This window comes from Ursus americanus, chromosome 3 (genome assembly GCF_024610735.1).
Source record: "Ursus americanus isolate L20-20 chromosome 3, mUrsAme1.1.p, whole genome shotgun sequence".
Classification (NCBI taxonomy): Eukaryota; Metazoa; Chordata; class Mammalia; order Carnivora; family Ursidae; genus Ursus; species Ursus americanus.
Window position 1 is genome coordinate 45,543,904 of NC_142129.1, and position 23,542 is coordinate 45,567,445.

At 43.7% G+C, this 23,542-nt stretch overlaps 1 protein-coding gene and 1 long non-coding RNA gene across 4 annotated transcripts in view; one reads left to right on the forward strand and one right to left on the reverse strand.

The window, feature by feature from the left end:
* LOC123789124 (uncharacterized) overlaps positions 1 to 6,097 on the forward strand; it is a 43,575-nt gene extending 37,478 nt beyond the window's left edge. For all 3 annotated transcript variants that reach the window (XR_006778682.2, XR_015723922.1, XR_006778684.2), the window contains one exon: positions 1,589 to 6,097. This is a non-coding gene — a long non-coding RNA (uncharacterized LOC123789124). The remainder of the gene's footprint in view (positions 1 to 1,588) is intronic.
* CHN2 (chimerin 2) overlaps positions 1 to 23,542 on the reverse strand; it is a 283,809-nt gene that overhangs the window by 15,871 nt on the left and 244,396 nt on the right. The window contains exons 7-8 of the mRNA XM_045792953.2: positions 16,631 to 16,708; positions 1,759 to 1,843 (exon numbers count right to left, since the gene is read on the reverse strand). Coding sequence (XP_045648909.1) covers positions 1,759 to 1,843; positions 16,631 to 16,708 — 163 coding nt within the window. The remainder of the gene's footprint in view (positions 1 to 1,758; positions 1,844 to 16,630; positions 16,709 to 23,542) is intronic.

Consider the following 23,542-nt stretch of genomic DNA (forward strand, 5'->3'; position numbering starts at 1 on the left):
TGCAGAGTTAAATACTGACATTTTATTAAAATTAAGATTTTTATAATATATAAAAATATTCAGTATTTGCAAACTACTACAATTCCATATGCTATAAAATAAAGTCTAGTTCATTTAAAAAATAGTTAAAATATGTAAAACATAGAGGGTTGAGAGGCAGTGACGGTTATTCCTAACCGTTAATGATCAGGTTTCAATTTCCCTGCCGCTCAAAGGAGATATGAAGCCAAACAGTGGCCACTGGAGAATAGTAACATTATAACCTCAGAGTATGTTTTACTAAAAAAAACTCAGAAAAAACCAAAACCCTTTTTATCCCAGAGAAGGTTGCTATTCACAGCTAATCCAAATTCCTGAGTTTTGTTTTCATAATATTGACTTTGGCCCGATTTGCTACTCCAATTGGATAATACCAGCAGTTAGGATATTTCTGGCAGGTATAATCTGGACAGTGAATTAATGACCACTGGGTGATTCAGATAGTCCACTGCTTTACTCAGTGGCTGGGCCGTGAGATGCTCTGTAACTCCCAGGTGAGTAGGTCTTTTGTGTTAATGGGGGTATCCGGAACATTCTTGGAGAGGCTGCCTCTGAACCTGTTTGCTGCTTGTCTCATGAGTCTGTGATGGGGGCAGGTAGTGTTAAACCACACACACAAGCACTACTTGACCCATCTGGGTACTACCACTGGTGATTGCTGTGTCTATACAGTAGAAACTAAGGCAGCCCCTTCCAAGCAGAGAAAGGATGTAAGGTCCCACAGTCCCGTGAGCCAAAATGGGCAGTAGATTATCTTAACGTAGTGTCATTAGCTTATTTTATTTTAAATGCTTCCTAAGAATTATTTTAAAAAATCATACCCTGGCAAAGGAATCAGTCATGGTGTTGGTGGAAACCCAATCAGTATACCGCAGGAGGCCACTCTTGCTTCTGGCCAGCACTGCTTGCCAGAAAAAGTGCGGCGAGATGAATTAGGAAGCCCAGTTACACATTAGTTTGGCAATTCTTTGCTCCTTTGTTAGCTGTATTTTAATAAGATGTGTTATGTGCTGTCAGCACTGGGCGTGGGCATCCAGTTCTAGGTGGAAAAACACCTAAGTTTCAAAGTGCGTAGAAAATATGTGATACCGATCAAGGTCTTTAGTTGCACAGCTAATCTGATAGCAGAAAAATTCTGAGCATGGGTTCTGGAGCTGAATCAATTTTCCGCCACTTACTACGTGGCCAAGGGTGATTAACGACTCCTTCTAAGCCTCAGTTTCTTCATCTGTTCGGTGGGGAGAATAATTGCATCTCCTTAAGGTCTGTTGGTGAGACTCACTGGCATGGTGGATAGAAAGTGCTTAGCTCAATGCCTGATGTGTGGCAAAGGGTCACCAGTTTTTCTATTTTCATGGCTTGCCTTTTGTAGTAAAGTGGGGGTGGGAAAGAAACGTGCTTTTTCTATCTTTGCCATTCCATTGGAATCAATTTGTTTTTCTTTTAAGGACTGTTGCCTCTTTTGGGTGGCAGGTAGGAGCATAAGGAAATGTACTTGCTTGGATTTTTTTCTTTTCTTGAATAAACATGATATTCCTTTTCATTCCAGCAGACACCTAAAACAGTCTCTCCATTAAGCAGAGAGATGACTTGAACCTTCCAGAAAGCTAGATTTTGAGTGAACCTGGACCTGTTTCCCAACTCTGGAGAAGTGATCTCCAGCTCAACATTATGTCACTTGATATAAATGAACAAGGAGGAAGAAAGTTCTGTGTCTACCTGAGCACCGAACGCCTTGGGCGATGAGCCCCCACATGAAGTTGGCACAGTATTCACACCAATGCGGGCCTCGGAATGTGTGGACCTGTGATCCAAAAAGAAGAAGAATGTCAGAAAATTCAGTTATTTGAAGGCAGGTGGCCTTGGACGTGAAACACAGAGATGACGTCAAGAAAGAAAGACTTCAGTGGGAGTGAGCATCCCTCACTGGGCCTTTTCTTCCCAGTGAAGTGGAGTTACAAGCAGACCGGAGCAAACCCTAGAGGATTTTCAGAGATGTGCTTTGATCTCTGAAGATCCTCTACGGATCCACCGTGCCCCAGGGCAGAGTCAGAGAGGAATATGGAGCAACAGTGAGATTACAGGGCCGGCCATCAGCTAAGGAACGAGACTCTCACCAACCCAAACAAGGCACTGTGTGGACAAACCCAAGATAGCCTGGGCCGGTCACCATAACCTGCATTTAGCTAGGCAACTTCTGGAAGGCAGAACTCAATTACTGCATCCTTTTGACCAAAGTTGCTCCATGTGTAAAATATCCAGACAGGTATAAATAAGACATGATTATGGGACAATTAAAGGTTCCAAGGGTTTAAGCCACTTCTAAGAAAACAAGAAAACAAAAAACAAACCTAAAGCCAAAAAACCAGGCATTAAAAAAATGAGGGATGTAAAAAAATGTAGGGTCTACAGAATTGCCTTCCCTAGAGACAGGGTCCGGACTCAGCACACAGGGTGTGGCCTATGGGTGTGTAACTTCAAAGTCCTTTCTGATTGGCTCTGGTGTGAGTCTGATTGGTTGGTGCCCCAGCCAGTTAAATATTTTGAATATTATGAAGTAAGGATGGTTTTACCTCTAATTATTCAGGTACAGGGCCTCTTGTGACCGGACCATGTATTAAGTCATGATTTAAAACAAAAACAAAACAAAACAAAACAAAACAAAAATACATGTTCTCTAGCACCAGTGAGCTTCAAGACACAGAACTAGGAGATTCCTTGAAAGCAGAAGTGGCCATGGTAAGCCAAAAACCACCACAGACAGTCTACTTGGAGACATACAAACCCATGTGGAAATGTTCTGAATTTTTACGAAATTAAAGTATTATGAAACATTACTAAGGACTTTCAAAGTTTTAAGCCTCCATTAACAAATAAATACAGTGTTATCTTTTTTAACAGACCGGGGGGCCAGTCTGCTACTTTTTTTAATTTTAATTTTTTAATTTAAATTCAATTAATAAACATATAGTGTATTATTAGTTGCAGAGGTAGAGGTCAGTGACTCAGGACGCTAGTTTTATTTAACACAAAAAAAGATGAGGATGACAACTATGGGTACAATTTGGGAAGATACTCATCAGAGCTCTACTTAAAACAAAAAAAGCATCACTCTGAGGTCTTTCTTTATATATGACACTAATTGCATATCTGTAGAGCGGCAAACAAAACAGACCTGGTGCCCTCCTCCTGAACTTATAGATTCGTAAAGGCAGACAGAGTAAGCAAGTTAAAAAATCAAAAAGAACAACTTATGACCATGGTTCCTATGCATGAAACTAAGTTTTGGTATTTTAGTTTGTCACATGCAAACTGTCCAGTATACTATTTCTGCTTTGAAAAACAATGGAAAAAAAAAAAAACCCTCTCAGAATTGTTTTTACTAAAAATGGGTAATTGTGCTGTAAGGGAATGCACTAAGATATGACAAAGCCTCCTTGTGGGAATGCCGAGAATCGATCCCAGGGAAAGCCTGCACTCGCACAGAGCCAAGATGCCATGGTTCATTTAGAGGCCCACTCAGATTAATCGTGGTCCTTAAAGAATCCCTCAGTAAGGCATTCTGTTGGCAGTTGAAGATTTTCTAAATTTAGCAATCAAAGGTTTCTTAGTATTATTTTACTAGAAAGGCTCTAAAGGGATGGTGCTGGTTAGTTATGGTAACAAAGTTGATGGTTAGTTAATATATGGTTGAAATCGCAATATCAATAAAATAAAATAAAATCATACAACTCCAAAAGAGAAGAAAAAAGTGTGTGGAAAGGGCTATAAAAGAAAAAAGAAATTGTTACTAGAGAGACTTAAGAGAGGCCCCAATGTTATCCACAGTGGTCAGAAAAGCTTCTCTTGGAAAACAACCTCATGCTGCTTAAAGGAGGGGAAGAGCCAAACTGGTAGGGGCAGGCTTGGAGAGCATTCCAGGCAGAAGGAATCTACGGAGGCCCTGCAGGAGCAAAAGAGCTTGGTGTGACTGAGGAATGAGAGGGCCAGGGGGCCAGAACACCAGACTGAGGGGAGAGAACATATCTGAGGTTGAAGGTAGGAAAGGGCCTTGAAGGTTTTATTAATGAGCATAGATTTTCTTTTTATCTAGGTCCAATAAGAAACTCTTGATGGATTTTAAGTAGGAAGATGATTAAAAAAAAAAAAAAAAGATGTTCTGACCACCATGTTGAGAACAGATGGGAGAGTATTCATAGTGAAAGAGATTCAGAAACTAGTTAGTAGTTTCTGGTTGAGAAAGGATAGAGGCCAAGATCAGGGTGCTGGAGTTGGAGATGGGAAGTGGATGGATTTGAGGTTTATTTTTAAGACCGAATTCATAAAACTTCATGATAGAATAAATGTGGATCTTTGAGGGAAAAAGGAATTAAGAATGACTCCTAGATTCTAGATTTAGAAACCAGGTGGATGGTGATGACATTTGCTCAGATAAGGAAGACACTCTTTGGGGGAGCAATTCAAGAATTCGGCTCTGGCCAGTTTAAACTTAAATGTGTTGAGCTCAAGCAGGAATTCACACAGAATTCAATAGCTCAGAGGAGGAGAGAGGACTGGAGGTATACATTTGGCCACCCCTGACAAATAAATGGTACTTAGAATTTGTAAATGGGTAAAAACTATTAGGGATAGAAGGTAGAAAATGAAGAGAATAAAGCTCAACCCAAGCCCTCTGTGCTCCAACACTTAGAAGCAAGAGAGTCAAGCTCTTCAGAAGCCAAAATGTGAAGAGTATTTTAGGGAATGAGTAGTCAGTCATGTTCAATTCTGGGAAGAGGTCCAGTTACATGAGGACTGAACACTGATGCAGACACGTGAAGTTATTAGTAACTTTGGCAAGAGCAGTCTCTTTGGATCAGTGAGGGCAAAAGTCATACTTAAGTGACATGAAGAATAAATGGGAGGTATGGGAGTGGAGAAATGTGTAGGAAAATTTGTCAAGAAGTTTGGCTATGATGCCCAGCAGAGCAGTGAAATAGCTCCAGGGAGATATGGAGATAAGGGAGAATTTTATTTTATTTTTTAAATAAAAGATGGAAGACATTAGGGCATGTTCACTTGTGGTTGGAATTGATGCAATATATACAAGAGACTGGAAATGAAGAAGAGAAGGAAGTGAAGGAGTGATGATCTTGAAAAGCTGAGAGACGCTGGGCTTTGGGTCATATATGGAAGCATATTCAAAAAGAGAAACAGTTGAGATCTTTCTAGACTTAGTAAAAGCACATCTTCAGATTCAGAAAAGCGAAGTGAGTCTCAAACATGGTAAATTAAAAAATAATCTAACCTATACAGATCATATGGAAACTGCAGAATTCCAAAGGACAAGCAAAATCCTTAAAAAAAAAAAAAACAGAAAAACCCCAAAACCAAAAAACACCCAACAGGTTGTTTTTATAAAAGGACAGCAATTATGATGAAAACAGTTCTCTTCAACAAAAAGAAGCTAGTAGATTATGGAAAAATTTCATCAAAGTGCTCAGAAAAAATTACTGCCAACCTAACTTCTATACCCAGCTAATTACCATTTAAGAGTGAGGATGAAGTAAAGATATTTTCCAGACAAATGCTAAGAGTGTTCACTCACAGATCCTTAGTCAGAGAAATACAATGGGATATATACGTCTGTGGGAAGCATTTTGAACCTAGTGGGAAAGAACAGGATTCAAGGAGCCACGGTGAGCAAGAAACTGGCAACAGAGGTCGATCTAATCAAGCTGTGTCTGCATAAAACAACAGCAAGATGGCTAATTTCAGGGGACTTATAAACAAAGGGAGAAAACGGCATGGGAGATTGGAGGGGCTTAAAAATGTTAAAGCATTCTGCAGTTCTCATCATTTGGGGTATGTAAGTAGAGCTGCTAATTAACTGAGGAAGATTTTAAGTTAAATACACATGTATTAGAATTTTGAGTATATGCAGAAAGAGTGGGATGGAATCTATTGAGTCAGGGAAAAAGAAATAAAGATTTCATCAAGCCAATAAAAAGCAAGAAAGAAGGAAACAAAGCCATAGAGCAGCACAGTAAATACAGGGAGGGGAAAAAAAAAAGAAAAATCCTTATGCATCTCTAATCACAATATATATCAATGGCCCTAACATCAAATAAAAGACAGAAATTTTCAGATATTCAAAAAAACCTTTGCAAGAAATACACTCAAAACATAATGTAATAGAAATGTTGAAAGTGAAGGGATAGAAAAAACATATGTAGCAAATGCTAGCCAACAGAAACCCCAAATAGATATCTTGATATAAAAAACATATTTTCTTTATTAGTGATAAAGATGGTCATTACATAATAATTAGAGATTTAATTTTACCCTAAAGATATAATAATCCTGAGCTGTAATGCACATGACAACACGGTCTCAAAAAATATAAAGCAAAAGTGAAAAGAATTACAAGGACAGATTGATAAATCCATAATCATAATGATTTTAACATCTATTCACAGAAATTAATAGATCAAATAGATAAAGTTAATATACGGGCTATAAAAGGGACCTCATACCCAGCAATTCATAGAATATGTACTCTTTTAAAGCAACACGTGAAATGTTTATGCAAACTGACCACAAACCAAGCCTCAACCTATAGAAAAGAATTGATATGATAGAGACCATATTCTGATAAATGGCAATAAAATTAAAGACCTATAGTCAACAGCCAAACCCCAGCATATGTGGAAATTTAAAACAATTCTACAAATTCAGCAAAGAAAAAAAAAATCTTAATAGAAATATTTGAAATTGAAAGACAGAGAAAACACTCCTTATGGAGTACCGAAACTTTAAATGAATATATTAAAAATAAAGGTTGAACATTAACAAGCTAAGTATACTATTTCAGAAGCTAGAAAAATAACAAAGTGAGATAAAAAATAATAAAGATTATTGCAGAATATAATGAGATCGAAAGAAAAGATAAAAAACCTAAAAGGTGATTTTAAAAGATTTCTACAATAGGCAAAGCTTGGGCAAGGCTGATCAAGAAAAACACGAGTGATAAAGAGAAACTAATGCAAATGCAATGAAGATATGAAACACAAACCTTGAGAAGCTAGCTTTATACTAACAAAGTTATAAGTTCTGTGACATAGATAATTTTCTTAAAGAATATCAATTATAAAAATGACCCCAAATAATATGGAAAACCTACATTCAGTTATATCCATTAAGTAACTGCATCTGTAGTAAAGATCTACCCTCAAATAGTTAAAGGTCCCAAATGATTTTCTTAAGTTTTATCAAACCTTTAGCAAACAAATCATCTCTAACCAGTATAGACTATTCCAGATTGGAGGAGAAAAAAAAAAAAAGGCCCAGAATTCGCTATATGAATACAATTTTGACTCAAAAACTATACAAGAACATGAAAGTAGGATTATAGGTCAATTTCATTATGACCATAAATGTAAAAATCCTAAAAAAAAATCCTACTAAATGTAGCAGTATTATTTTAAAATGTCATGACCAAGGGGGCTTATTTCAGGAATTTAAGGTAGATAACGTATCACTAGTATTCACCACAATAACAATCGAGAGAGAAAGCACATAATCATTTCAAAAATCAGAACACCAACAATCAATAAAATTCAACATCCATTCATAACAATAGCACTTAGCTACTAGGACCAGAGGGAACTCTCCTAAAAATAGACGATTAAAGGCATCTCTGATACACAAGTAATAGTCTTCACATTTAAAAATGAAACATTAGAATAATTTCCTTTAAAGTCAGCAAAAAGATAAGGCTGTCTATAAATGCTTCTCTTGAGCGTTATCCCGCAGAGTTTAGCCAGCAGAATAGAACAAGACAAAGAGATATATAATTGAAAGAGGAAACAGGCCATCAAGTTTGCTTAATATAAGAGCAACATGAAGAAATCAGCAGCATTACTATACAGAGCAATAATTCATTTTATTGTACAATAAAATTAAAGACTTCATTTACAGCAAAATCTAAAATAATTAGAAAATAACTAAAGACTTTAAGGACATAAATAAGAAGAGAAATATTCTATATTTGTGCATAGCAATGCTCAATATTATAATACGTCAATTATCCTCCAAATAAATCCATAAATCCAATACAATTTCAATCAAAATCTCTGTGGTGCTTTTCACAAAACCTGGCAAGATGGCCCTAAAATCCATACGGAAGAATAAAGCCAAAAGACTAGCCATGAAAATTTTGAATAAGGAGAAGAATGTAGGAAAACACATCTGACCATATATCAAGACATCGATAGTTACAAAAAAGTAAAACACTGCAGGATAGACAAACAGACCGGTAGTGCACAGCAGAAAGGTCAGGAACTGAATCACACCTGTGTGGAGAACTGGTTTATCTCAGAAGTGGCATTACAGATTAGTGGGAAAAGGATGTCAGAGAGATGAAGTATTTCCTATTTCATCCACCTATCCACCCACTCTTTATCCACTCATTTATTCCATACTTACATGCTGAGTGCCTGCTTCGAACCTGGCACTGTACTAGTCCTTGGATGTACGAAGTTAAATACATCAAAGGAGCACAGCCCTCCCTGCACTCAAGCATCTCATCTGTAAGATGAGTATAACAGGGATTTTAATACATTACTTCTGAGAAGTCTGGGGAAAATCCTAATTGAACAGAGTTTTGAAGGATGGATAGGAGTTCACCAGACTGGGAAAGATGGAGTTTGGTGGGGAAGTAATGTTGACTGGGGTGGCAGATGACTGACAGAGGGCATTCCAAGAGGAGGAAACAGCATAGCCAAAGGCCCGTGAGGGTGGGCTTGGTTTTTGAAAGGCATTCTTTCCTTGCAGGTCGTGCAAAAAAGGAGTGACGATTTTTTTTTCTGGATCATCTCCAGTGGATAAGAAATCACATTGGAAATATCTCCATACTTTTGGGTAAAAATGAAAATACAATATTTAGAAGTTTGGAAACTAGCTATAATGTTAACTTTACGTAGACAAAATAGAAACTAGCCTACTGAATGCTACAGGAAAAATACAGGTTATGCCAGCTATAGATTTTCTAAAATTTCACTTTTGCCAATATTTAAAAAAATAATTGTGCATATCAAAATTGCATTTCATGTGTATTAGCCCTGCCCATATTTCCCAGCGCCCTTTCTCATTGATATATCCCCACTGCCTTCGATCTCATTTCTTCAGCCAAACAAATGCGGACAGACATTTTTTTGAATAGCAAATAACTTCTGTGTCCCCACAAATACACATTCCCACAGAAACAGAACAAAATGGGGACTGAGGGGAACGTAAAGTTAGTTAAACATTATTTTAGGCCCACTGCCTAATTTCCTCTTTGTGATGGGCCACTGTTTATTTTCATGGCTGATATATTGTTCAATTTTCTTCTGGGTCCACAAGGACAATCTCTAGACAAGTGGGCTCTATGTAATGTTGAGGTCACTCTCTGAACCCATTTTATTTGGGGTTGAGCTATGATGGCTACTCTCCCAGTGAAATACCCCATATCTTGAAAAATCACTGATCAGCTTTTTCCATTCTGTGAAGTTTATTGATTTTCAGGAATATCTTTTCAGAAAAAAAAAAAAAACACTTTGCAAACTTAAGGGCAGTAACTAAAATACCCTAGACAGGAAGAAAATACCCCAGACAGGAAGAATGTCTGTCCAAGACCATTATACTGGGCATGGTCTGCCTGGAATTTCAAAACCACACCAAACAGAAAAAGATGATATTACAGGAGATAAGGTATGTTTGACAAATAGCCCAGGAATGGCCACTTAGTGAAAACAAGAGCCAGGGTTGTCAAGAAAACTCTCAGGCGTTCCGCGAGTATCCCCTGACTTGACTCTAAATGAGCAGGATGTTATTTGTCTCAGATCTGCTGAGTCTGGAAGGCAGAATTCCCTGGTGGTTTCATAACAAGCATGTTTTGATGGGTCAATGTAGACACCATCCAAGTGTGTAATCGGCGCGGACCGGGTTCTAGACTGCAAGAAAAAGACGGTGCTGTTGGTGATGCGACACTTGACAAGTGTTGCTTTTCCACGTCACTATACATCCGGGTTTCTGAACCTGGGCATGGTAAACATTTTGGGCTGGACCAATCTTTGTCATTGTAGGACGTTTAGCAGCACCCCTGGCGTCCCCCCACTAGAGGCCAGCAGCACCCCAAGGCTGGCACAACCACCAAGGTCTCCAGACTGAGCCAAATGTGCCCCAGGGGGTAAAGTGACCCTGAGAGAGAGTCACTGGTATAAACTGAAAGTCTATCACCTCCGTTGGTCTTTTTTACTATTCCTATTAATAATATACATAAATACGAGAACTTTATTCTTTTACTTTCATCTGAAGAGGGTTCCTCGGGTCAAAGGCAGTTTTGCCTTCGTTGCTTTATATGCACAGAAGAGGGGGGCCAGAAGTGGCTCAAGTCACCTCCAGCTACAAGTCACTGGGTTTGGGGGGCCACTGCCCAGAGTCAGCCGCAGAGCTGGAGGGCAGGCAGCTTGCCTGTGGTCACCCGGAGGCTCAGCAGTGCTCGGCCTCCCGAGCTCAGCCAAGGGTCCTGCCTGTCATCTCCTGCTGTTCCCATAATCATGTGACATTGAACGCCTGAGAAATTAGGTTAAACTTTGGACTTTTCCCTCTTGCAGGATCAGATGAAATACTGACCTTGAAGTGAACCTTTTCAGATGGGAGCGTACCAGCTGAGGGGAACCGCTCCGTGACAGGAGACCGGGCCTCCCTGAGAGGCCTGCACGGCACCAGGGCGCCACTCACCCCCAGATCTGTCTATTCAGCAGCCGTCTTACTACCTTTAAAATGGATTTAATGTCTAAAACAGTGACTGCCGCAAAGCTTTTTGGGAATCTCTCCACCGCGTAAAGTGATAGATTCTTGCACTAACTTCCTCTTGGGTTTATGAGGGCGATCAGCACGGACCTTCTTCTGACACTTCCCTGCCGCCCCCCCCCCCCCCCCCGCCCAACCTCCAGGGCTCCTCCATCATTTAGCGCGTGTTTTCTCAACCCCGGCATTACTGACACGGGGGCTGGGTAACTCTCTGTGGTGGGGCCTGGGCTGGGCGTTGTAGGATGTCTGGCGGCATCTCTGGCCTCTACTGGAGACCCCACCAGCACATCCCAGCTGTGACGGTCAGAAATGCTCTGGACACTGCCAGATGTCCTAGGGGGAGCAAGACCATTCTGGCTGAAAGCTGCCCAGTAGCAGAGCTCTCATTCTTACGTCCCCACGGTCTCTCTTGTACCTGGTAGTGCCTGGCACGTAACTGGCTCTCAGGCCATATTTGCTGAATAGAAAAGATGCCTGTCTAAACAGTTTCCTCTTCTTAGAACTTTGAAAAATACCCAACTAGTATGTACAGTGATCACTGGTGCTTTTATTTTTCTCCCCACAAAACACAAAAGGAATATTTCTCTGGACTTAACATGCCAGAAGCAGCCATTTAGTCACGTAGAATAGCTCCTTTGAATTATATGTCCTTTGGAATAAGACAAAATATAAACTTAATAAGAGCTAAGCACTTGGTGGGGGTCAGACTCGTTAGCACATGATTTACATTGGAGGAGGAGCTTGACCAAGCCACTCCCCCGGTGTGTGGCCTAAGCAAGGAGTCCCTCTTGGGTTTGCTGTCAAAACCTACCTCTTTCCACCAGGCTCTGCTGCCGGAAAGACGGCAAAAGAGTGGGCAAAAGTGGGCTAACACATTTTTATCAAGTCAAAGAGGATGAGGGAAAAAGAGGGGTTTGCATATGGAAAGCAAAAATGTCTTATTCCAAAGCAAATGCCCACTGGACTGATAAGAATGCAAAAAGCAACGACAGGCAGAGAAACTGGAAATGGGCCACATCACCCAGACTGGGCAGTGGGGGTGCTGCCATACCCTGCACAGGTGTCCTGGCCGTACCTCCAGGACACACTCAGCCTCCTGGACTTCTGGTCCTGGTGCCCAGGATCTCATGGGGTGGGTAGGCATGTGCGGAAGGAGCCTGCCGGCTGCAAGAACACGCTTGGACACATGGTGTACATGGGAAGAGGGTGCTTGTGGTGCAGCCTTGGCCTACAGACGGTGGGGGACATAAAAGGGCGTGTTGGGAAACCATTTTGCTTATGTCCAGAGCAGTCCACTTTTGAGAGCCACCACACCAGAAGCTGAGACAAGAAAAGTAATCTGGGGCATGTGTCTCGTCCACCATCCTCGAGTGTAAGACACTGGGCAGCAATGCCCAGCCACACCTGCTGGCCAGATGGGGAATGAGGATGGGCCTGGCACACCTTGATACGCTCCATCTCTCTGGCACAGTCTGCTGACCCTGGCCAGGGCCCTTAGCTGGAAGGGCTTGCACGCAACTAACACAGGGGCAACAAGCCATGGCCGAGGGCAGACTGTGGGGTGGGGTGGGGAGTGGGGAGACAATGTGCCATCTTAGGTAGATAGGGCCAGGAGATGTCTGCTGCACGTGCTTTCAACCAATATTCACTGACAGCCTGCGCTGGGCCAGGCCCTGTTCTGGACATGGGGGTGTCTGCTGGATAACAGACACAAATCCCTGCCCCCAGCCCGAGAGGGAGTGTTTCCAGCTGGTAAGGGGAAAGCAAGCACACAAGTACATATGGACCCTGCCAGTGGTCAGTACTATGGAGAAAAGTCAAGCTGGTAGGAGGCTGGGGAAGGGAGGGGTGGGGAATAGGAAAGGGATGGAAGGGGACGGATGAGGAAGGGACAGGGAGATGGACAGGGGATGGGGAATGTGGGGTCAGGTGGGGGTCGGGTGATTTGCTCTTCAACTTTTGGAACTTTCTGGAGCTCTGCTCCTCATCCATATTCCATATAAGGAGAGAGGAATATCCTGCAAGGCCTGGGTGGAGCGAGAGAATTCAGTAGAAGGAGGGAGTGATGTACACGTACGCACATGCACGTTGGGAGGGCTGAGCACCCGAGAGGGGTGAGCAGAGAAAGGGCCCGGGTCATCGGTCTGCTTCCATCTGGCCCACCCCACACATGAATTGAGCACCTCTTTTCCCGACAGTCTCTTCCCTGCACCCTGTTCACTTCTGACTCCAAGTTTTTGCTCATGTCATTGGCATGGCCCAAAACATGCTTGCATTTTTCTATCATGTGTAGTTAGTGAGAAGAGGAAGAAACTGATGAAAGCAAAACGAAGGAAGGCCATGAAGAAGTAAGGGTAGAAAACAAATACAGAGACAAAGAAAGCTACACACAAAAGCACAAGATGAGAAAGACAGAAAGAGGAATGGCGAAATAATAATCGAAGCTAACCTTACCAGGCGCCCAGACTATAAGCGATTTACATGTATTCATTAACCCTTACAACACTCCCATTCTACAGATAAGGAAACTGAGGCTGCAAGAACTAAGCTCCTCACCAAAGGTCAAGTTGTGGCCAGGACGACCAACCTGGCCACCACTATGTCATCACTGCGCAAAGTGGGGAAGGAAGAAAGGACAGTTATCCAGATTGTTGGGGCTCTGAAATTCATTGGCCTGAAGATTTGGAAGCTTAGCCACAAGGTGCTATTAGGGTAGACCATCTCAAAGAGAGCTCTTCCACCTCCAGGAGAGTGTTTCTTTCAGTCAACTAGATAAACAGAGATGCAGATGTAAAGTGAGTTAAATAAAGGAGTGTTTTTTCTGTGTATCAAAGAGTTTTCCTTTCAGAGAGAATCCTGTCAATTTCATAATTTCTTCAACAAATACCTCCTGATTCCCAGTACCTGCAAGTAATCCCGGCGACTTCAGGGAGCAAGAGCGGCACCTGCATCCTGTGTTGAAAAGCACACAACTATTGCAGGAGATGAAGCCTAACTTTAATTTGCTTCCAAAAGTTCCTGTTCCCAGAGATACCTTTTGTCTTTTCCTTTCCCTAGACGTGCTTTCTTTAGAAAGCAAGGACAGTAGGCAGGCAGTCAGGCGCAGTGCCGGGGAGAGCTTTCTGGAAGAATGGAGCATAAGTTCCCAGTCTGTATAGGGGCGGGAGTTTCTATTCATTCCTCTTGATGAAGTTGCTGGGGAGAGCCAGGAGACAGCTTTTTACCTGGGGAAGTAGTCCTTAACGGGGCAGAAAATCTTGTTGTGGGGTGAGGCGTTAGGTCTGCTGACAGACTGGAATCTCTCATACGAGCCCCTAGGCGAGAGTGCAGACCAGGCTTAGCTTATTTACTGATAATCATGAAAATGTGATTATTTGTTTTTAATGAACACTTACTTTATGCCAGACATAGTACTCTCAAATAAGAACCCAAATTACAAATCAAGAGAGTTTCAAAACCTATTAGATGTTAGCATAAAGAGCAAATTTGTGTTTTAGGTCTTAATTTTACACTAATTCCAAGCAGATGGCAGGGGGCCTTTGATAACAGTTTTCTTTGTTTAGTTAAGTCGGTGGTGTGTTACTGAAAACCCACTGCTCTATTTATAGCACTGACCAGCTTTTAGAGGATTCCTCTAAAGACCACGCAAAATTCCCACTTAAAATTAGTTGGGGGTGGGGAGAGGGCTGAATGAGGGTGGCAGGGGCGAGGAGTGACAGAGGGAACCACCCCCTCCTGGCCCTGCCACTCATTCTTAAGGACAGTGGCACGAGCAGTACCATTGAAAGCCACAATCAAGGGACACAGAGACTCAAGGGTCTGCTATGTCTCAAAGATATCTATTTAAAACACGGAAGAGAAATGCTCTGTCTGGCTTATGTATTTTCCTCTAACAACTTGTCTGCTCTCTGCCTTTTCTTCTCTCGATAGCTGTGTGAGAAGAGGTCACACCAAACAGATATTGACTTTTCAAGCAAACACTGAAAAAGCTGTTGATGGGTTCCAGTGATAGGCAATTAATATAGATCGTGTTAGCAACAGCACTATTTAAGAAAATGAGTTTCAGTTATCTTTTTACTTCAAATGTCTTTGTTTCCCCTTCAGAGATCTGAGATTTAAAAACTGAAGTCAGTTTTGGAAGTGTCCATCAACTGGATATGCTCGTGTGTTTTGCACACAAGCTCAGACACAGTATACAGAGGGAGAAGCTCTCCCCATGCAAACACATATCTCAGTAAGGGCCTAATTCCAATCGCATCTGAAAGCCGAAAGAGTTGGAATTTTCAAGAGGAGGGACAAGAATTTGCAAGTCCAAGAAGATCCCTCCTCCCAATTCATGGGGGTGCATCTGCAGGACGCAAAGATTCAGGATTTCCACCCAAAGTCAGAAAAAACACTTTCTTAAGGCAAAAAAAATTAATAAGGGTAAATACAGAAAACAGAAACGAGAAAAAACATAAAGGCTTTCTATGCTGCCAATCAGACCTGTCACTCTTCAGCAATGGCAGAAATATCAAGAGTCCTGGCATCTATGAGGATCTATATAATGCAATTCTGCATCCTCATGCTAAATACGGAGGCCTGGATAATTCCATTCCTCAGCTCAATTATAGCATGCAAATGCCCGAGCCGCTCGCTTTCTAAAAACAGCAGCAGGGCAAACAGACCGAACTGACACGAATGTATATTGAATAGACACATACTTGTCCTTATGAAGAACTGGAAAGCGACAGAATGAAAGAGGTTTCCCTGGTCACCTCTGACAAAGGGCTTTCTAGAAAGTTCCAATAGTTACTCGGGCTACTGGTCCTAAAGGAAGCGAGTTAAAAAAAAAAAAAAAGCAATTCACAATTTACTGCCCCTGCTCCTCTTTTCTTCCTGGATCCTTCATCTCTACTCTCTCCAACTTCCAAATCGTCAGCGCATTTGCTGGGGTAAAACCTCGAACTCCATCTCATCTCTCCTCCACTCAACAGCATCCCTGGCCCGGCAATTTGGCATCAGAATCTCCTGCAGCCCTTCTTGGAAGGCACATGAGGGCAAAGGAAGCGGGCCGTGGTTTCTGATGCTAGTCCGCAATGAAGACAGCAGGGTTTCCAGCTGATACACACACATGGCAATCACCACGAAAGCTCCCCCCACTTTCCGTATCTTTTTGTCTGGTCTGGTGAGCAGGATCAAGGCTGCACCGGGAGGGAGCTTGGCAAGGCTGCCGCGGTGCCCCCCTGTACCCGGAGCGCAAACAAAGCTTCTGGATGGTATCTCCTGTGCTCGTGTGCTTTCACAGCTGTCTACACATAAACCAAAGGAGTTAGTATCCCCGAGAACAAAGACGAAACACAGACTGTGAAATGGGCAACTGTTCTCTGTTGCTCAGAGACAGCCACACTCTACAGCTACGCTGAGTGGAAAAGTACGGCTCGCCGTTCGCCCGAAGAGCTCTCGGGGCCAGAGACGGGGCGCGCTCTGCCGCCGGCTCGGGGGCCAGCGGTAGGAACAGCAAACGGGCCCGGGGCTCCAGCACTAAGCCAACACACACAGACGTGTTTCTAGGTGTCGGCATCAACAAACTGCTGTCTGAGGCCCAGCGTGGCACAAAGCGGCGGTGTCACGTGCGTGGTGCACGTAGCGGACGTGGAAAGCCACGGAACGTGCTGTCTCATTACTTCACGGACAAGGACGGGACGGAATCCCTCAACCACAGCTCGCCACCTGCCCCTTAAGAACAGAAGAAAGAGCGCGGAGGCTTGCTTACCTTGAAGTTGTGTGTCTTCTCGTAGTTGAAGTGGTTGTCGTTGTGCGTGAGGGCGGCCCTTCGGACCAGGGACGAGATCTGTGAACAGGCAAAGAGTTTGAGAGGGGGCCAAAGCAAAGCGCCTCGGACTCCCACCTTCACCCCCAAGGCCACGGCCAGCAGCTCCTGGCGCTTCCTGCCTGGCTTAGGCTTCCGAACCACAGCACACTTCTTCTCATTTTCCAGCCAGCATTGCTCGGAGAGCACAGCGCCCCGACCCCACATCTTTCTAGTCTCCCCTGCGAGGGCTCGGCGCGGTCAGGTTTTGCCAAGCGCGGCTAAGGGTCGCAGCAGATTTGAGGCAGCTGCGTCCTGTCTGCAGAGGCCTCCGGCATGTGACCTGGGCGGGCTGGGGTGAGTGATGGAGGGGGCTCTGCCTCTGAATAAGGACGGGGCTTGTTTTGTGCTATTTCTTCGGGCCGACGTGTGCCTGGAACAATGGCACACATTCATGGGCACAGCAGTCCCCACAAGCCGTATCCAGCGCCACGGAGGACGCGGTGGAGGCAGCCAGGCAGGCAGCTTTATTCCTCCTGCCCCAGGAGAGACCTCTCGTGCGTGCTTGCTTGCACATTTCACTCACACACACACACACACACACACACACACCACACGCACACACACCAACTGGTTCTGATGTTCAAAGCCTGGGGCTGCATCCAAATATTTTGGGGCTCTGAACGCCATCCTGGGCTGAACTCAGGCAGATTAAACCTTTAGACCCTGATGATTGTTTAATCTCACAGGGATAAAGCCTGCCTCTCTTAAAAAAACAAACAAAAAAACCAACTGCCCTAGCTCTTGAAGCTTAATTTTGATTCTTATGCATGCATTAAATTAGAACAGTCTGAACACTGAATGGGGCACAGAAAAAGAGAAGAGCATTTTAGCTCTGAGTTCTACAGCCAGAGTTTCAACGTAAGAGGAGGAGGTCCTGCTCCAAGACACTCTGCAGTCTTTCTTTTCCCCTCCAACTCTAAACAATCCCTGCACACACAGACAAGAGAATGTTCCTTAACTAAAACCAAAACGTCAAAGTTGCCTTTATTTTAAATATGACATCTTCAATGTTTATTCTGTTAACACCCAAGCCCGAGGCTCCCCATGTTCTTAAAAGTATCATCTGTTTGATGCTTTCCCTTGAGACCAAAGTTTCCGGTCCCAAGTCCCTTCACTGTAGCAGCCTTGGGACTACTCCTGATCTGCTGATAAGGTTTAATGCAGCTAATGCCTGACGGTGAAATCAATGCTGTCGGAACTAGAAAGCGAGGAGAATGTAGATAGACCATTACGTGAACGCCCAGTCCATGGAAGCCATCCTGGCCTCTACTAGACAGGGCCCCACATGCCAGGCCCTGCAGCAGCCTTGTGAGGAATAATGCAAGGTCGGTGTTTTCCTGTAGAATTCTTTATTCCTGACAATTACCATCATTCCACTTCGGTTCAGAAGTGCATCCTTCCAGATCATCCTTGTTACCTTCGGTAATAATAAGAGCCATTTTTTTCCCTTATTTTTGAGAGGGGGAGCCAAGAGGGTGCAGAGGGAGAGGGTGAGAGAGAATCTTAAGCAGATACCGCACCCTCCACGGAGCCTGATGTGGGGCTGGATTTCATGACCCTGAGATCATGACCTGAGCCGAAACCAAGAGTCAGATGCTTAACCGACTCAGCCACCCAGGCGCCCCTAAGAGCCAATGTTTATACTGAACTGTTAAGCAAGATCACTTATGTTGTGCCAGATGACATTCAGAATGTGTTAACTGCACTTACTCACTTACTTTTCAGCTCATGTGCATGAGAAACAAGACTTTTACTCCCATATTTTGGATGAAGAGATTGAGGCACCGAGAGGCGAAGCAAGTTGCCCAAGGACAGGCCATTGGCAGAAGTGGCATAGCCCAGGACTCGAACCCCAGATATCGGTGTCCAGCACCTGTGTTCCTGACCACCAAGTCCTGCCTAGGTAAGCTGAGGTGGTGCCCCAGCCTGCCATCGTGTCCTGCTTTGTCTGAAATGCTGGCCAGGTCTGCCCCCCTTCCCATTCTTGCCCCAAAGCATCTCCACACACGCCGTACACACAGCTGCACAGTATTCTTCTTAGTCGGTCACACCTGCTCAGAAAAGGTCAGTGACCCTCCACGGCCTGAGGGCATCGTGGCATTGCAGGTTTTTCGTGAGCTTGTCTCAATCTACCCAGCTCCTCCATTTGCCTGCACTCCCCTCCACAAATCCTACATATCCTCTTCTCCCACACACCCTTCACCTCAGTAGCTGGCTCCGTCCTCTAGCATATTCCAGATCGTGCGACATGCCCACACGCTCAACAACATTCTAACTCAGATGCCACCCTCTCCAAAAAGGCTTCTCCACACTGCCCACAGGAGGCCAACTCTCTCCCCCACAATCCCATAGGGTTTTCCTCACATTTTCCTGATTTCATTTGTCCCTTTCTATCTTCTATTAGAGTGATTTATACTTGTCCCTGCCCTATGGAGAAGTCACTGTGACAGGCTCTATGTCTGATTCACCTCTCTTTCCCCTTCACGAGTATCTAATAAAATTCCTTGCCATAGCAGGCACTGAATAAATGTAAGTTGCTGGAAGTACTTGTACCTACGGGAGGCGGGCATTGTAGAGGCAGCTGTGCAAAGGTGACTGTCCGGGGTGGGGTCTCCCGCCCATCCTATGATCCCCCATCACCGTGTGTTAGCTTCCAAGGACCTCCACCTCCAGGGATCAGCCCTCTTGATGGGCCCCACCAGCCGCCTCCTTCCCATTGCCCAATCATAAAGGACATCTGCCACTCACGGGGGTTGAGTGGAAGCATGGTGTATCTTTGAAAGGCTTGCAATCCTTAGCCTAAAGGCAGAAAGACAGAGAGAAGGAATAGGGTCCCTTCCCAAGCCTTCACTGCTAGCCGGCCCACAGAGACCTTTTGATGGTGAGCCATTCTGGGTGGAACAGACTCCGTGAACTAAACTAGGCTAATTGTGTGGATGTATGGTTTCAGAGTCTAATAACACAACACTTTGAATGGAAAGTGGGCAAAAAGGGTCTCCTTTTCCTTTCGGTATATGGGTGGTTGAATACAAGGAAATCTAATATTTTCTCTTTTGTCTGTGCCTTTACTTTTAACAAGTAATTTTTACTTCTGTTCGTGACAGTGGTTTCTTTTGCAGATATTTGTTCCATAGAATTTACCCAGACACAAGACACATTCAGACACGTGAAGGAACCACACACTGGTCACTTAAGATGCATCTTGACAAGGAACCAGAAGGGCTGGCATTTGAGCGAGCATTATTGTGAGCAGTGTGGATGACCCCAGATCACCCTCTTGCTCCAGGAAAAATGATTACAAACATCTCTTGGTAAAATTTCCCTCTTAAAGAACTCCATCACACAGAGCTCTTCTTTACCCAGGCATCTCAAGGACAGCGCCCCGGTTTCTTTTCTGTCCCCCACAGTGACTGATAGATACGTGTGCCCTATACAGGGTGGATGTTTCATACTTCGGCTGACAATCCTTTCTAACAAAAACTTCTGTCTGACCTATTTTTGTCTACACATTCTTTAGAGGAAGCACATTTCCCTACATGCTCTGTTTCAAGCAGGGATTCTCAACCTTGGAACTACTGACATTTGGGACCACATGATTCTTTGTTGTGGGAGGCTGTTCTGAGCAGGGTAGGACGTTTAGTGTATCCCTTGTCTCTACTCGCCGACGCCATCAGAACCCCTAACTGTAGTAATCAAAAATCTTTCCAGACATTGCCAAGTTTTTCCTCTGGGGCAAAACTATCCACAGTGGAGAATACCTGGGTTATATTAATAAAACATATATTCACAGCATTGCTTCCTATGTGCCACGTATTGTACTAAGGACTTTACATACACGGACTCATGTAAGATTTATAAGGTAGGACGGTTATAATTATCCCCACTTTACACATGAGGAGACGGGAACTGGGAGTTTAAATGACTGGCCCAAGGTCACACAGCTGGTAAGTGGTAGAGCTGAGATTAGAACACAGGTACAACTAACTAGGTCTAGGCTTTTATTTATTTATTTATTGCTAAGAACAAGTTTATTTTTGATTGTGATTAAATACACATAACATAAAATTTACCATTTGAACCATTTTAAGTGTACAGTTCAGCGGCATTACATATATTCACGATGCTCTGCAATCTTACTACTATCCAGAACGTTCCCATCACCCACAATGAGACCCCACACTCAGTAAGCAGTCCCTCACCAGCCCCTCTCCTTCTGGTCCCTGGCAGCCACCAGTCTGCTTTCTATCTCCATGAATTTCCCAGTTCTGAACATTTAATATAAATGGAATCATATAATACATGGCCTTTTGTGACTGTTCTTTCACTTAGGAAAATGTTGTCCCGGTTCCTCAGTGCTGTAGCATGGATCACTACCTTCATCGATCTTTTCCTGACTAATACTGCATTGTCTGGGCACAATACACTTTGTTGATGTACACTTGCACTGTTTTTACCTTTTGGCTATTGTGAATAGTGCTAACAAGCTTTTGTGTGAACACCTATTTTCAGTTCTTTTGGATACACAATAAATCTATGCTTTTAATCACCCTGGACACGGCCCATTCAAATGTCCACATTAAAAAATACCCAGGGATTAAAGGCCCAAATTACTCTCTTTCCCACTGTTCACCATTACCAACTCCCAGGGCTGGTGCTCCCTGGTCTGTTTTTGAAAGAGGAGACTTTTGTTTTCCCTGAGACCTCTTCCAAAGCAGGCACGACTTAAGATACTTTTGGAAGTAGGTGGGGCTATAAATAAATAATGTAATAAGCTCACCACTTCCTTTTTCCTTTTTATAAATAAGGGTTTGGGTTCTACTTTTTATGGCCTCTCACTGTCCTTCTTTCTATGATGAGGATCCTGAATCCAAGAAAGAATCAGGTAACAAGAAGGCCGTGGAAGGTTGTCAGATGAAGACAAGGGAGCGAAGATGGGGTAGGGGGCAGGAAGGTGTGGGAAAACGAAGCCCATTGGGGTGCTGGTGTGTGTGCAAAGTGCCCAGGAGAGAGGGACGGTGGGAGAAGGAGGAATACCCTTCCCTCTGTGCTGACTTTAGTCACCTAACATCATAAGCCCAGTGGGGACCTCAGAAGTTCATCCAGCCCAGGGCCCCTCCTCGCCTGGCTCAGGCAGCCCCACCTCCGGGGACCATGACATTCTGCCTTATTGGTACCAATTTCTAGAAAACGCGATTTATCATCAACCTGACATTCTTCCATAGATTTCAAGTAAGTTCCACTCCGCATTTTAAAGGAGGTTCATTGAAAATGTCATCACCCGTCCCTGAAGAGTCTCTCTCCACTATTCCAGCCCCAGCCCTTGTGTTCCTGGGGCCCCTCTCGTCTGTCCCTTGAGTCTGAGTCCCCCTTAGGGGGTGACAGCCTGAGCGATATACCCTGGCGGCAAATACTACCGTGCAGCTGTAGGCAGCCGCTGCCCCGTGGCAGTACAGGCAGTGAAACTCAGTCCTACTCATGCTGGCGAGGGCGTCCGAGGAGAGCTCTCTGACGGACGGCTGGAGTTTGGATGAGGCAGCTCCTGTCTGGGGGGAAAGCTGGCAATGTATCAAATGTCTCATGTGCATTGATCCAATGGTTCTATTTCTAGGATTCTCTTAAGAAGGTTTTCAGACATGGGGCACCTGGGTGGCTCAGTGAGTTAACTGTCTGACTTGATTTTGGCTCAGATCACAGTCTCAGGGTCGTGAGATCGAGCCCCGTATCAGGCTCCACGCTGGGTATGAAGACTGCTTAAGAGTCTCTCTCTCCCCCTCCGCCCTTTCCCTGCCTCTCTCTCTTTAAAAAAAAAAAAAAAAAAAAAAAGAAAGATCTTCAGATGAATTAGATAGAGAAGATACATAGATAGTCATCATAACAATAATACTGAGAAATGAGAAAAGGCTTACACATCCAGGAGAGGGGAGAGGTTAAATTATGGTGTAAACATGTAACAGAATATTATAAGTTAAAGATGATTAGGATAACTTTTAACGATGAAGGGATATGCTCCTGATATAATAATGTTCGGAAAGAAGTAGGCTCTTGAACTATATATATATAGTATGGTTCCCACTTTTGTTAATTAGATGACACAGAAAATATCAGAAGAAAACCCACCAGCACATCTCCAACACACTAAACCGTTGGAGATAAGCAGCAGTCATCTCTGGGTGAAGTAATTTTAATTGACATTTTTCTTCTTCTTTATTCGTTTCTGTACTTTTTAAGTTTCCTAACAACGATTACATTCTATTTCCATCATATAAAAATGCGGAGTTTGTAAAAGTACACTATACAACTTTGTTGGGTTTAGTGTCCCTAGATAATAAATCCTTAACATCATAGACAACCTTTGAGCCCCTCCAATCCTGCCTGCTGTTTTTAAGGTGAGAACCGAGGGTCAGAGAAGTTCACGATTTGCGCCCCCTCCACTCCTCCCCGTGACGGGGCTGTTCTACAGCTAGATCTAGAATCAGATCCAAGCTCCGGCTTCTCTTGCCTGCAACACGTCGGCAGCTGGTTGTTCTCGCACCGGGGCAGCCTCGGAATCCCCAGAAGGCTTGTGCAAACACAGACTGCTGGGCCCCAGCCTTAGCATTTCTGGCTCAGTCAGCGGGAGATCATGTCTAATAAGCTGCATCTCTAACGGGTTTCCATGTGATGCTGACGTTGGTTCCATACTTTGAGGACCTGTTTTTGTGCTTTCCGCTGAATCTATGGGTCTCAACCTTGATGATATTTAGAATCACCTGGGAACAAACAAAAGCCGTGCTCAAGCTCCATCTATGACCAGTTAAGTCCACATTTCTGGGA